General features: G+C 50.8%; 1 protein-coding gene across 2 annotated transcripts in view; it reads left to right on the top strand.

Annotated features, from left to right (window-relative positions):
• DHX58 (DExH-box helicase 58) overlaps positions 1-10,385 on the top strand; it is a 92,430-nt gene extending 82,045 nt beyond the window's left edge. For both annotated transcript variants that reach the window (XM_063959418.1, XM_063959417.1), the window contains one exon: positions 10,073-10,385. In XM_063959418.1, the coding sequence (XP_063815488.1) occupies positions 10,073-10,258 (186 nt within the window). In that variant the 3' untranslated portion in view covers positions 10,259-10,385. The remainder of the gene's footprint in view (positions 1-10,072) is intronic.
• Positions 10,386-14,025: the final 3,640 nt, after the last annotated feature.

Raw genomic sequence — 14,025 nt, 5'->3', positions numbered from 1 at the left:
TGCCAGTTATACAGATGCCCCCACAGTGCCAGGTATACAAATGCCCCCCACAGTGCCAGGTATACAGATGCCCCTACAGTGCCAGGTATACAAATGCCCCCCACAGTGCCAGGTATACAGATGCCCCCACAGTGCCAGGTATACAAATGCCCCCCACAGTGCCAGGTATACAGATGCCCCCACAGTGCCAGGTATACAAATGCCCCCACAGTGCCAGGTATACAGATGCCCTCCCTCCTCCGTGCTGCTTACCGTGGGACACGAAGGAGAGCGCGGCTGTCGGGTGGGAGCGGCGGCGTGTAGTACTTCAAATCAGCCGCCGGTTCGAGAGCCAATCAGAGCTCGCGGACCGGCAGCCGCGGCTCCTGATTGGCTGCCGGTCCGCGAGCTCTGATTGGCTCACGGACCGCGGCTGGTTTGAAGTATACAGATGCCCCTACAGTGCCAGGTATACAAATGCCCCCCACAGCCGCGCTCTCCTCCCTGTTCTGACAGCTGAGACACGCTGCCGCCGGACTGAGCGGCAGCGTGTCTCACTGACACAAGCTGGTGGGCCGGACCAAACGGCTTTGCGGGCCGTATACGGCCCGCGGGCCGGAGGTTCCCCACCCCTGCCTTATACACACAATTCCAACCGTAATAGTGCCTCTTATACACATAATGTCCACAGTAGTAGTGCCACTTATACACAATACCCACCTTAGTAGTGCCCCTTACACACATACACTGGATTACACTGCACTGCTCCAGCACACACACACAGGTTTACACTGCTACATTGCGTAGGGGGGCATAGGTTACACTGCATAGGGTTAGATACATAGGTGAGGACACACTGCACAGGGAAAGCAATCTGGAGACTGGCAGGAGGGGGGGGGGGGGGGGCGGGGGGGGCGATAATCCCCTCTATAACACTTCAAGTCACCTGCCACTGGCATATTATACAGGGAGCAGCAGCCCTTCTCAAGGGCAGCAACGTCCCTTCTCAGTCCACAGCAGATTGTGTTATGTTACTTGAGCTGGATTCGGAGGAGCACAGGCCGATGCTGCTCACCCTCCTGCCCGGAGCTGCAGTATAGAATCAGACTCCGTGTCAGCAAGTTGTATCATGAGCAAGGACTTTGCTTCTCTACGCCAGCCTTGGTTGCAGTCTCAGTCACCACGTGTATGTGTGGGAGATGCCTCAGACTGCCCAATCACTGGACAGCAGTGATCAGGACACACTGGGGGGCAGAGCTGCAGGCACTGGGGGACAGGGAGCGCTCTCTAATATAGACAGCAAAAATTGATTACAATTATAAAAATCACCTAAATGACCATGCCTTGATGCCCCCCCCCCCCCCCCCCCCCGAAAAATATATATATATATTACACACATACTACACAAACATATAGATATATACACATAAAATGTGTATGTGTGTATATATATATATATATATATATATATACTAGGTGCCCCTTTAACCCCTGCACGCCTTTCTGGGGTTCAATATATGGAGTATTCCCTGCATTCCTAGTTTTGTTAGTGTTTGAATATTGCACAATGAAAGGCCTTCTGATGGTGAAGGGGGCGTAGTCCCTTGCAACAGGAAGGGGTTTGAGGAATGGGGACCGCGGATGGGGGAGGGGGTATGAAGGCGCTGTGGGTGGGGTAGGAGCAGGGGTGTCGCAGGTGGGGGATGGCAGCTGCAGGGCTGTTGCGGATGGAGGAGGGGTTCCGAAGGCGCTGCAGATGGGGAATGGGTGGGTGCGGGTGTGCAGTGGATGGGGGAGGTGTGCAGGGGGCGCGGTGGGTGGGGGAGGGGTGGATGCGGGGGTAACGTGGGTGGGGGAGTGGCGGGTGCGGTGCTGTTGCGAATGGTGTAGGCGATGCGGATTGGGAAGGGCCTGCTGCGTGGGTGGGGTAGGGGATCCAAAGGTGCAGCGGGCGGGGGAGAGGCAGATGCGGGGTATGGGGGAGGGGGTCCGGAGGTGATGTAGGTGGTGGAGGGGCGGGTGGCATAGGGGGTATGGAGGCGCCGTTGGTGGGTACCGGGGGAGGGGGCAGGGGGGGTGTTGTGTGTGGGGGAGGGGCAGGTGGGGGAGGGGCAGATGCTGGGCTCGATGGGGGATTGGGTTCCAGAGGTACTGCGGGTGGGAAAGGGTGTGGCGGGTGGGTAGGAGGTGTGGAGGCGTTGCGGGTGGGAGAAGTGCAGTGAATGGGGTTAGGGTTCCGGAGGAGGGAGGGTCCGTGTGTGTTGAGGTGTGGGGTCCATAGGCGCTGTGTGTGGGGGTGCCACGGGTGGTGGAGGGACAGGTGTGTGGATTTGCAGTGGATGGGGGAGGGGGTCTGGAGGTGCTGCAGGTGGTGGAGGGGTGTGTGCGCGGGTGGGATAGGGGGTGGGTGCGGGGGTGCAGCGGATGGTGGAGGTGGTCCGGGAGTGTGGGAGAGGTGAGGTGCTGTGGGTGGGGGAGAGGCGGGTGAGGGGCTGTTGCGGATGAGGGAGGGGTTCCGGAGGCGCTGCAGGGTGGAAGGGTGCAGGTGTTGCAGGTGAGGTAGGGGGCCTGGAGGCGCTGCGGGTGGGGGTGCGGTGGATGGGGAGGGGTTGCAGGTGGTGGAGGAGCGGGTGGTGTAGGAGGTCCGGAGGTGCAGTGGGTGGTGGAGGGGTGGGTGCTGAGGGTGGGGTAGTGGGTCCGAAGGTGTTGCGGTTGCTGGAGAGGTGCGGGTGTAGGGGATGGGTCAGTGGGTGCAGCGGATGGGGGAGGGGTGAGTGCGGGGGTTCAGCGGATGGGGAGGGGGTCAGGGGATGCGGGAGGGGTGGGGGTGCTGTGGGTGGGGGAGGCGGGGGAGGGGCTGTTGCGGATGGGGGAGGGGTTCCGGAGGCGCTGCTGGTGGAGAAGGGTGCAGGTGTTGCGGGTGAGGTAGGGGGCCTGGAGGCGCTGCGGGTGGGGGAGGGGGGTGAGGGTGCAGTGGATCGGGAGGGGCTGTAGGTGGTGGAGGAGCAGGTGGTGTAGGGGGTCCGCAGGTGGAGTGGTTGGTGGTGGGGTGAGTGCTGCGGGTGGGGTAGTGGGTCCGAAAGTGTTGCGGTTGCTGGAGGGGTGGGGGTGCAGGGGATGGGTCCGGGGGTGCAGCGGATGGGGGAGGGGCTGCTGCAGATGGGGGAGGGGTTTGGAAGACACTGCGGGTGGGGTAGGGGGTCCGAAGGCACAGTGGGTGGGGGTGCCACGGGTGGTGGAGGGGCAGGTGCGGGGGTTTGCGGGGGATGGGGAGGGGTCCAGCGGCGCTGCAGGTGGTGGAGGGGCAGATATCAGTGCACATAGTCTGTGTGGTAGTTAGTGAGGGTTGGTGATGGTGTAAGAGGGGTGAAGGCCAGTACACAGACAGGCAGTTAGAGAGCAGGATGAGGGTGACAGGGCATAGTGACGGGGAGTACTTAGCAGATATAGGGGTGGGCTACAGGTGTGATGTCACAGTGTGTGTACCTTTGCTCTCATATGTGAGGTATATGTGAGGTATGTGTGAGGTAAGGATGTGCGGGTCGTGGTGGCCACTAACCTCCAGGCTGCTGCTGTGAGATGGTGACTGCAGAGGGAGGGAGCTCAGACCCAGCAGCAATGGGTCGTGGTCAGCATTCCTTCCTGGCCCCGTTCCGCCGCACACTGTCCGCCCCGTCTGACGGGCGTCATTCCTCCATCCTGCATGGCAGCGTCAGCTGCTGTGATCGCGGAGCATAGGTAAGCGTCCGGAGCCCTGTGGGCGGGCAGGCATGGTGTTTCCCTGGAGAGGTGCGGCGCGCGTCCTTAGGCTGCAGACGGAGGTGCGGAGAAACGCGTTGAGGGTACAGAAGAAAGGGCCACACTTGACCATTAAGTGTCCCACGGAGCACGACATCCATCACTTTCAGCCGTCCGTTACAAGTCATCAGTGAATGATCCAGCCTGTGATTCAATCATTCCACTTTAACTCTCCTTGCATTTGGAACATTGTTACCTCCTGCCCGGCCGGGCGTTGCTCAGCAAGCTGGAGGATCTGTATGGTGGTCTGATACAGGCAACTGGTGCTGCACAGAAAGAAATGGCTTTCATCTGAATATACCGCTGACGGATGTCTCACCCATGCACAGGGTGATAATAAGCGGTTCTTTAACCATTTATCCCGTGCAGCAAGAGATCATTACGTCTCAGTGAGTAACATTAATCGGTTGGTTTATTTTGCTCCAAGGAAACATTATTTAAATCCGGATACCTTTATGGTCACAAACGCTTATTACATCAGTTTACAGGACTTCCTATCATTTAAACTGTCTGATATGGAATTAATGTGAGAGATTAACCCTATTTTACAGAGACGGGTTCTCCTGCATTTCAGTGTCCCTTTCACTTATTAATACACTTTATGTGTGAATTATAAGGTATAATACCTCAGTTATATGCTCTGTGTAGTGTTGTGTTTTTTAATCAGTTTGTCATTGGTTTTATGTTAATAAATTGTGTTTTTATCAACATCATTGGTATTGTGCGCCTACTTGGTGATTTTGTTTTAGGCGCGCGTCCTTAGGCTGCAGACGGAGGGAGCTCCGGCCCAGCAGCAATGTTGATTAGTGCGTGTCCCGTCCTGGCGCTGTCCCGCTGCACATGCTCCGCACCGCTTGCCGCTGAGCATGGCAGCCCTTGTGTGTATGCTGCAGATGCTGATCTAGCGGTGCCTGAGCTAGCGCCCTCTCCCTGGGGTGTGGGTGTCAGGCGGCAGGTATGGTGTGTAGGTGGGAGAGGAGCTGCGGGCGGTGACTCGCTGCCTGCAGGTACCCTCCATATCAGCGCTGTTCCCCTCCCTGCAGATAGTGTCAGTGGCCGTGGTGTACTTTTGCTACTGGTGGCCAGGGCCGGTGCTAGGGTGTTCGGCGCCCCCCTGCAAACTATGAATTTTGCGGCCTCCCATATTCCTTTGTTGTGCATCGGGAAAAGTGGTGTGGTCTCACAACTAAGGGGCATGGCCACACAATAGTACCCCCATTTAAAATTACGCCACAATGTAGCACAATCTTATTCATCTTATACGTAATGCCCCACCCGTAGTAGCAGCGTCCTTATACGTAATGCCCCACCCGTAGTAGTAGCGTCCATATACGTAATGCCCCCCCCAATAGTAGTAGTGTCCTTATACATAATGCCCCCCCAGTAGTAGTAGCAGTTATATGTAATGCTCCCCAACAGTAATAGTAGCGTCCTTATACATAATGCCCCCCCAGTAGTAGTAGCATCCTTATACATAATGCCCCCCCCAGTAGTAGTAGCGTCCTTATACATAATGCCCCCCCAATAGTAGTAGTGTCCTTATACATAATGCCCCCCCAGTAGTAGTAGCAGTTATATGTAATGCCCCACAACAGTAATAGTAGCATCCTTATACGTAATGCCCCACCCGTAGTAGTAGCGTCCTTATACGTAATGCCCCCCAGTAGTAGTAGCAGTTATATGTAATGCCTCCCAACAGTAATAGTAGCGTCCTTATACGTAATGCCACCCCTGTAGTAGTAGCAACCTTATACATAATGTGCCCCCAGTAGTAGTACCGTCCTTATACATAATGCCCCCCCAGTAGTAGTAGCATCCTTACATGTAATGCCCTCCCAGTAGTAGCGTCCTTATATGTAATGCCCCCCAGTATTAGTAGCCTCCTTATACGTAATGCCCCCCTATAGTAGTAGCGTCCTTATACGTAATGCCCCCCATAGTAGTAGCGTCCTTATACGTAATGCCCCCCCCTATAGTAGTAGCGTCCTTATACGTAATGCCCCCCCTATAGTAGTAGCGTCCTTATACGTAATGCCCCCCCAATAGTAGTAGCGTCCTTATACGTAATGCCCCCCCTATAGTAGTAGCGTCCTTATACGTAATGCCCCCCCTATAGTAGTAGCGTCCTTATACGTAATGCCCCCCCTATAGTAGTAGCGTCCTTATACGTAATGCCCCCCCTATATTAGTAGCGTCCTTGCATGTAATGGCCCCCCCAGCAGTGGCGTCCATAAAGTGCGCACACACAGACATACCTCACACACACACAATTCACACATATATACAAACACACACACCCCACCATATATACACACACACACACACCCCACTATATACACACACACACACACACACACACACACACACACACACACACACACCCACCCACTATATACACACACGCACACATATTTCTCTCTCACCCTCCACTTACCAAGTCTGGCTGGCCGTCACTGCAATGCTGATTCCACCACTGTTCAGCTGTCTGGTTCCGTGTAGCTCTGCCCCTCTATTCCGTGTAGCTCCTCCCCTTCGTGACGCCGTAGCTCCGCCCCCTTTTCGGGACCCGCACTGCACAGCACACAGCCCGCTGTCACAGGTGATTGGGGGGGGGGGGGGAGGACAGGCACAGCAGCCGGCAGCTAGTGGCCATCCTCACCTCCTATACTGTAAGGTAGGGTCTTGCACCTGACTGCTGCTGATGCTGGGTATGGGGTAGCTCCCTGCAGCAGATGCAGTTGACTCCGCCCAGCTCTGTGACTCCGCCCAGCGTTACGGGCACAGAGTCACAGACTAAGGCAAATATATAGGAGATATATATTTAAAAAAGATAGATAGATTGGATCAGCGCTGCAAGTATGGCGGTACGGCGTACTGGTAAGAAATTTCCAGCCGTACCGCCGGGCCGTCCACCATATCTGCATCCCGCTGGCTGCTATGTGAGGGGAGGAGAGCGCAGCGCCTCTCCTACCCCTTAATTCTCTATGATGTCTGCGGTCTCCGGCGGCGGGGTGAATATCTATAAGGCACCGGTTTGCTAGCCAATCAGAGCTCGCAGACCAGTCACCGCGGCTCCTGATTGGCTGCCAGTCCACGAGCCCTGATTGGCTAATGAACCGGCGCCTCATTTGAGATACCCACCGCCGGAGAGGAGACCGGATTTCACGAGCATTGAGGGGCAAGAGAGGCACTGCGCTGCGCTCTCCTCCCTTCACATAGAAGAAACAAACTGAGGCAGTGGTGAGCAGGGGGGGCACTCTGGGGCAATTTATATCTGGCACTGTGTTGGCATTTGTGTATTTGGCACTGTGGGGCAAAGTATATCTGGCACTGTGGGGGCATTTGTGTATCTGGCACTGTGGGGGCATATGTGTATCTGGCACTGTGGGGGCATTTGTGTATCTGGCACTGTGGGGGCATTTGTGTATCTGGCACTGTGGGGGCATTTGTGTATCTGGCACTGTAGGGGCATTGGAGTATCTGACACTGTGGGGGCATTTCGGTATCTGTCACTGTGGGGCATTTGTGTATCTGGCACTGTGGTGCAATGTATATCTGACACTGTGGTGTCCTTTGTGTATCTGGCACTGTGGGGCAATGTATATCTGACACTGGGGCATTTGTGTATCTGATACTGGGGCATTTGTGTATCTGATACTGGGGCATTTGTGTATCTGGCACTGTGGGGCAATGTGTATCTGGCACTGTGGGGCCATTTGTATATCTGGCATTGTGGGGCCATTTGTGTATCTGGCACTGTGGGGGCATTTGTGTATCTGGCACTGTGGGGGCATTTGTGTATCTGGCACTGTGGTGCAATGTATATCTGACACTTGTCCTTTGTGTATCTAGCACTTTGGGGCAATGTATATCTGACACTTGTCCTTTGTGTATCTAGCACTTTTGGGCAATGTATATCTGACACTGGGGCATTTGTGTATCTGACACTGGGGCATTTGTGTATCTGGCACTGTGGGGCCATTTGTGTATCTGGCACTGTGGGGCCATTTGTGTATCTGGCACTGTGGGGCCGGCACTGTGGGGCCATTTGTGTATCTGGCACTGTGGGGGCATTTGTGTATCTGACACTGTGGGGCATTTGTGTATCTGACACTGTGGGGGCATTTGTGTATCTGGCACTGGGGCATTTGTGTATCTGGCACTGTGGGGGCATTTGTGTATCTGACACGGTGGGGTCATTTGTGTATCTGGCACTGTGGTGCAATGTATATCTGACACTGGGGCATTTGTGTATCTGGCACTGTAGGGCATTTGTGTTTCTGGCATTGTGGGGGCATTTGTGTATCTGGCACTGTGGAGGCATTTGTGTATCTGGCACTGTGAGGGCATGTGTGTACCTGGCACTGTGGGGCAATGTGTATCTGGCACTGGGGCATTTGTGTATCTGGCACTGTAGGGCATTTGTGTTTCTGGCATTGTGGGGGCATTTGTGTATCTGGCACTGTGGGGGCATTTGTGTATCTGGCACTGTGAGGGCATGTGTGTACCTGGCACTGTGGGGCAATGTGTATCTGGCACTGTGGGGCAATGTGTATCTGGCACTATTGGGGTCATATGTGTATCTCCCCCGCCCCCCATATGTGTATCACGCCCCCCATTTTCATTGTCCACGCCCCATGTGGCATTTGGCCACACCCATTTTTTGGCGCGCGCACACAGTACCTATAAGACATTTTTTCTACCTGCACCATTGGATAGGATATAGAGAGAGAGAGAAACAGCCAGGCTAGCAGCTAACAGGATTGACACCTCACCTCATCTCAGAGGGATGATCAGTTACCATGCTGGTCTAAGGCTGCCTTCAAATTCAGGGAGCTACCTGCTGGCTGATGCTTACTGTAACTCTTGCTTCCTTCCAGGCACGGTGATGGCAGGGCAAGACAGGTCCTCACTACGTCTGCGCCATAGCAGGGAAGCCAGGGCTGCAGAAGGCTTTCATTGCACCAGCAAATATACAATTGATGCCGGCGGCATTCGATCCGCCAGTGCTGCTGGAGGGAGAGAAGGAAGGTTGCGGCCTCGCGGAGGGAGTGGAGACTAGCGGCTTGTGGAAGGTTGCTGTAACAGGAAAAATGTATTATAATGGGGGGCCTGGAGCTGCAGCTCTATCCGCCCCATGGTTAATCCGGCTTTGTTTAGCCTAGGTTTGCTATGTTATCCTTTGTTCAGTCTTCAGGGTGTAAATGAATGAGAACTAACATCATTCAATCTCCTAGTTTCATACACTCCACTATAAGCCAGTTCTGTCCTGTGGTCCATGTACAGATAATACAAACTGACATCCATAATTTGATCAAGGTGGTGGGGCAGATGAGTCAAGGAGTGGTTGTACAAGGTGTCAGCTTGATAGGGCCAAGGTGGTGATAGAAGTGAGGTGGTTTCAAGTGAGGAAAAGAAAGTAGCAGACTTCAAAATTTTCAAGGCAGAGCTAGGAAGGGCTAAGATGATGTTAGATGACCATCACAAAAGTGTCAAGAGAAGAAGAAGCAAATGGAGTGGATAGCAAAGAATATGAGGGAGCATTCTGGTGGTATGACATGAATGATACTGAAGGTGCAGCTACAGGAGAGAAGAATGCCATCACCACCAGCTAGTCGATTCCCCGGCCCTTTAAAGTGAGTTAATGACAGGCCCCAATACGAGATATCTGCAAGGAGGTTGGGGGAGTTAGAGATCAGTAGTACATGAATGGGTGACAGGCTATCACAGATGGATCTTTTTGCATTGAATTCTTCGCCAATTCTACAGATCTGCATAAGTACCTTAAACGGGTTGGGTATGAATTGCCGGCATTTGGGATGCCAGTAGTCAGAATAGCGCCTGTCGGAATCCCGACAGTGGAAGATAAGTATGCTTAACCCCCCCCCCCCTCAGCCCCCTAACCCTCCCTCCCTGCAGACTAAACCTAGCCCTCCTCCCCTTCCGCAGCCTAATTCTAACCCCGGGAATGGTGCCTAAACCTAACTTCCCCCTTCCACGTAGCCAATCCCTCCCCCCTGCAGCCTAACCCTCCCTCCCACAGCCTCACTCTAACTCTCGACGGTGATGCCTAAAACCTAACCACCCCTCCCCACAGCCCATATCTAACATCCCCCCCCCCCTCCACACACACACACACACACACACACACACACACACACAGCCTAACCCTCCCCATGGGTGCCAGATATGGTACAGGATGATCACTGTTGGAGTTTTGATACATTATAAATTATGCGCACCATATTAGCTTTTTCCACCATCTGAACTTTATAATATCTTGTTTCTCTTCTAGCTGCATTGGGGCTATCTAATAATATACAAAGGAGTCCCTCTTCCCGTCGTCAGCATCAAGAAATTTGTGTTACAAACTCCTGAGTCCCGAAAACCCTACAACAAATGGAAAGACGTTCCATTCTCCTTGAACCAATTTAATTATAATGAATATTGTGAACAGCTTTCCGATATGGAGGATGACTGATTAGATCCAGGTTTCAGTCACCAACAGACTAATACTAAAATACCAGAACTATAGACTGTAATTTTTAAACCACTGCTAAGTAATCCACTTTTATGTTCACAATAAAATACGACTCCTTCAAAGAAAAGACCGGATGAAGTCTTTTTTTGTGGACCAGCGTTGTGTGAATTCTATAAATGGCTGATCCTGCAAGAAGGTCTGACTGTAATGGATACCACTTTGTCACCTTCAGAAAATGAAAAAGATAATGACCGCAAAGTGAATATATTTATCTGTATATCTATCTAACGGGCACATAACCAAGTGCAACATTATAACAACAAAGAGGATAGAGGACTGCGCTGATGAGCCTCACTTGATGTATTTAAGCTGCTAAAAAGGAGAGATGAGGATTTCCACTACCCTCACAATTGATACAAAAAGAAAGAATATCTCCCAGCGCTAATTACATCAAGTGTATTCTCTATAATTAATCCAAGAATGGTAAGTAACAATAACACCAACACTATTTCAAAATGAAATATAAACTTTTATTTCCCTAACATAAAACAGGACATTAAAAATTTAAAATTGAACCATATAAAATCCTAGCTTGTTGCGATAGGATCAGAAAAGATGATATCAATAGATACTAAAATTAGGGTCAGTGATTCCTAATACCGGTATACTCAATACATACAGGACAACCACATACAACAAAAAACATCAAAAACCAGTGATACACTTGGTGAGCGAATTACTCACTGGATAGATATTTGTAATCCTCAGAATAGCAGTATTCAGACTTGGAATATAAGGACAAGTGTTGTAGTAAAATCACCAAAAATATCCCATCAAGTTCCCCAGATGATTCCAGCAAAAAAAACAGACTGTGGGGTAAATTTACTAAGCTCCCGATTTTGACCGAGATGCCGTTTTTTCATCAAAGTGTCATCTCGGTAATTTACTAAGCAATAATCACGGCAGTGATGAGGGCATTCGTAATTTTTTGCAAGTCCAAGAAAAAAATTACGAATGAATACACCATCGGTCAAAACGCGGCTGTTTAAGTATGAATCTCGGTAATTTACTAAGAAGTGCAAAGCAAAAAAAAAACAAACACTGCCGTGAAAAATTACAACTCGTAAAAAAGTGCTAAAAAAAAAACAGACCTGCTTTTTTTTTCCGTGATTGGATAGGCATGCAGGGATCCATGAGATCCGTGCATGTATATCAGTGGGAAGGGGTGGGAAAGTTGTTATTTTATTTAAAAAAATTGCGTGGGGTCCCCCCTCCTAAGCATAACCAGCCTCGGGCTCTTTGAGCCGATCCTGGTTGCAGAAATATGGGGAAAAAATTGACAGGGGTTCCCCCATATTTAAGCAACCAGCATCGGGCTCTGCGCCTGGTCCTGGTTCCAAAAATACGGGGGACAAAAAGAGTAGGGGTCCCCCGTATTTTTAAAACCAGCACCGGGCTCCACTAGCTGGACAGATAATGCCACAGCCGGGGGTCACTTTGATATAGTGCCCTGCGGCCGTGGCATCAAAAATCCAACTAGTCACCCCTGGCCGGGGTACCCTGGGGGAGTGGGGACCCCTTCAATCAAGGGGTCCCCCCCCCAGCAACCCAAGTGCCAGGGGTGAAGCCCGAGGCTGTCCCCCCCCCATCCAATGGGCTGCGGATGGGGAGGCTGATAGCCTTTTGTGATAATGAAAAGATATTGTTTTTAGTAGCAGTACTACAAGGCCCAGCAAGCCTCCCCCGCATGCTGGTACTTGGAGAACCACAAGTACCAGCATGCGACGGAAAAACGGGCCCGCTGGTACCTGTAGTACTACTACTAAAAAAATACCCAAAAAAAGACAAGACACACACACCGTGAAAGTAAAGATTTATTACATACATGCACACAAACATACATACATACTTACCTTATGTTCACACGCAGGTCGGTCCTCTTCTCCAGTAGAATCCAAGGGGTACCTGTTGAATAAATTCTACTCACCAGATCGCGGGTCCCAGGGTCCTCGGGTCCTCCATTTGTAATCCACCTACTTGCATAAAATAAGAAAACGGAAAGCCGAGCCACGAACTGAAAGGGGCCCCATGTTTTCACATGGGACTCCTTTCCCCGAATGCCAGAAACCCACTCTGACTGATGTCTAAGTGGGTTTCTTCAGCCAATCAGGGAGTGCTACGTTGTAGCACTCTCCTGATCAGCTGTGTGCTCCTGTACTGAGTGACAGGCGGCACACGGCAGTGTTACAATGTAGCGCCTATGCGCTCCATTGTAACCAATGGTGGGAACTTTCTGCCCTGCGGTTGACCTAAAGTGACGTCACCGCTGAGCAGAAACAATATCTTTTCATTATCACAAAAGGCTATCAGCCTCCCCATCCGCAGCCCATTGGATGGGGGGGGGACAGCCTCGGGCTTCACCCCTGGCCCTTGGGTGGCTGGGGGGGGGACCCCTTGATTGAAGGGGTCCCCACTCCCCCAGGGTACCCCGGCCAGGGGTGACTAGTTGGATTTTTGATGCCACGGCCGCAGGGCACTATATCAAAGTGACCCCCGGCTGTGGCATTATCTGTCCAGCTAGTGGAGCCCGGTGCTGGTTTTAAAAATACGGGGGACCCCTACTCTTTTTGTCCCCCGTATTTTTGGAACCAGGACCAGGCGCAGAGCCCGATGCTGGTTGCTTAAATATGGGGGAACCCCTGTCAATTTTTTCCCCATATTTCTGCAACCAGGATCGGCTCAAAGAGCCCGAGGCTGGTTATGCTTAGGAGGGGGGACCCCACGCAATTTTTTTTAAGGATTTTACAGTGTTTAATTTAAAAAAAAAAAAAAAAAATGAACCCCAGCACGGATCACACAGATCCGGCCGAGATTCATTGTAAAAAAGTCGGCAGTGTTTTGCTAATCACTGCCGTAAAAATAAAAAATAAAACACGAATGACATCGACATCGGAACAAAAGAAAAACCCGAATACGGCAGCTTAGTAAATCCGTCGTAACAAATTCAAAAAGTTGCAGTTTTACACTTTCGATGTCATTCGTGATTGAACTTTGACCTGAAACGGGAAAATACGAATGTTAGTAAATTTACCCCTGTGTGTGTTTTTTGGCTGGAATCATCTGGGGAATTTGCTATTCTGAGGATTACAAATATCTATTCAGTGAGTAATTTGCTCACCAAGTGTATCACTGGTTTTTTATGTTTTTTGTTGTATGTGGTTGTCCTGTATGTATTGAGTATACCGGTATTAGGAATCACTGACCCTAATTTTAGTATCTATTGATATCATCTTTTCTGATCCTATCGCAACAAGCTAGGATTTTATATGGTTCAATTTTAATGTCCTGTTTTATGTTAGGGAAATAAAAGTTTATATTTCATTTTGAAATAGTGTTGGTGTTATTGTTACTTACCATTCTTGGATTAATTATAGAGAATACACTTGATGTAATTAGCGCTGGGAGATATTCTTTCTTTTTGTATCAAGTGCAACATTATGTATTTGTACTTCAAAGGAATAGTTTGGTTACTCAGTTGCTTCTGTTTTTTCTTCTATCTTACAGTGGAATCGAGATCCAGTTGCAAAGTTTTAGAAAGTTATACTCATATATAAATAACACAGAACTGCTGATTTGTATATTGTTTGGGTGCTATTTCAGAAGACATACTAAAGAAAGTTCGATCACATACCATTTTTCCACAAACTCACATTTTCATTTTCAGTATGTCCAGAATGACTGTATTAAGGCCCCAATTCAGCATCAAG

The sequence above is a fragment of the Pseudophryne corroboree genome, chromosome 3, assembly GCF_028390025.1.
Source record: "Pseudophryne corroboree isolate aPseCor3 chromosome 3, aPseCor3.hap2, whole genome shotgun sequence".
NCBI classification, from domain to species: domain Eukaryota; kingdom Metazoa; phylum Chordata; class Amphibia; order Anura; family Myobatrachidae; genus Pseudophryne; species Pseudophryne corroboree.
The sequence above is the reverse complement of the archived record's forward strand: the minus strand, read 5'-3'. Positions and strand labels throughout refer to the sequence as shown.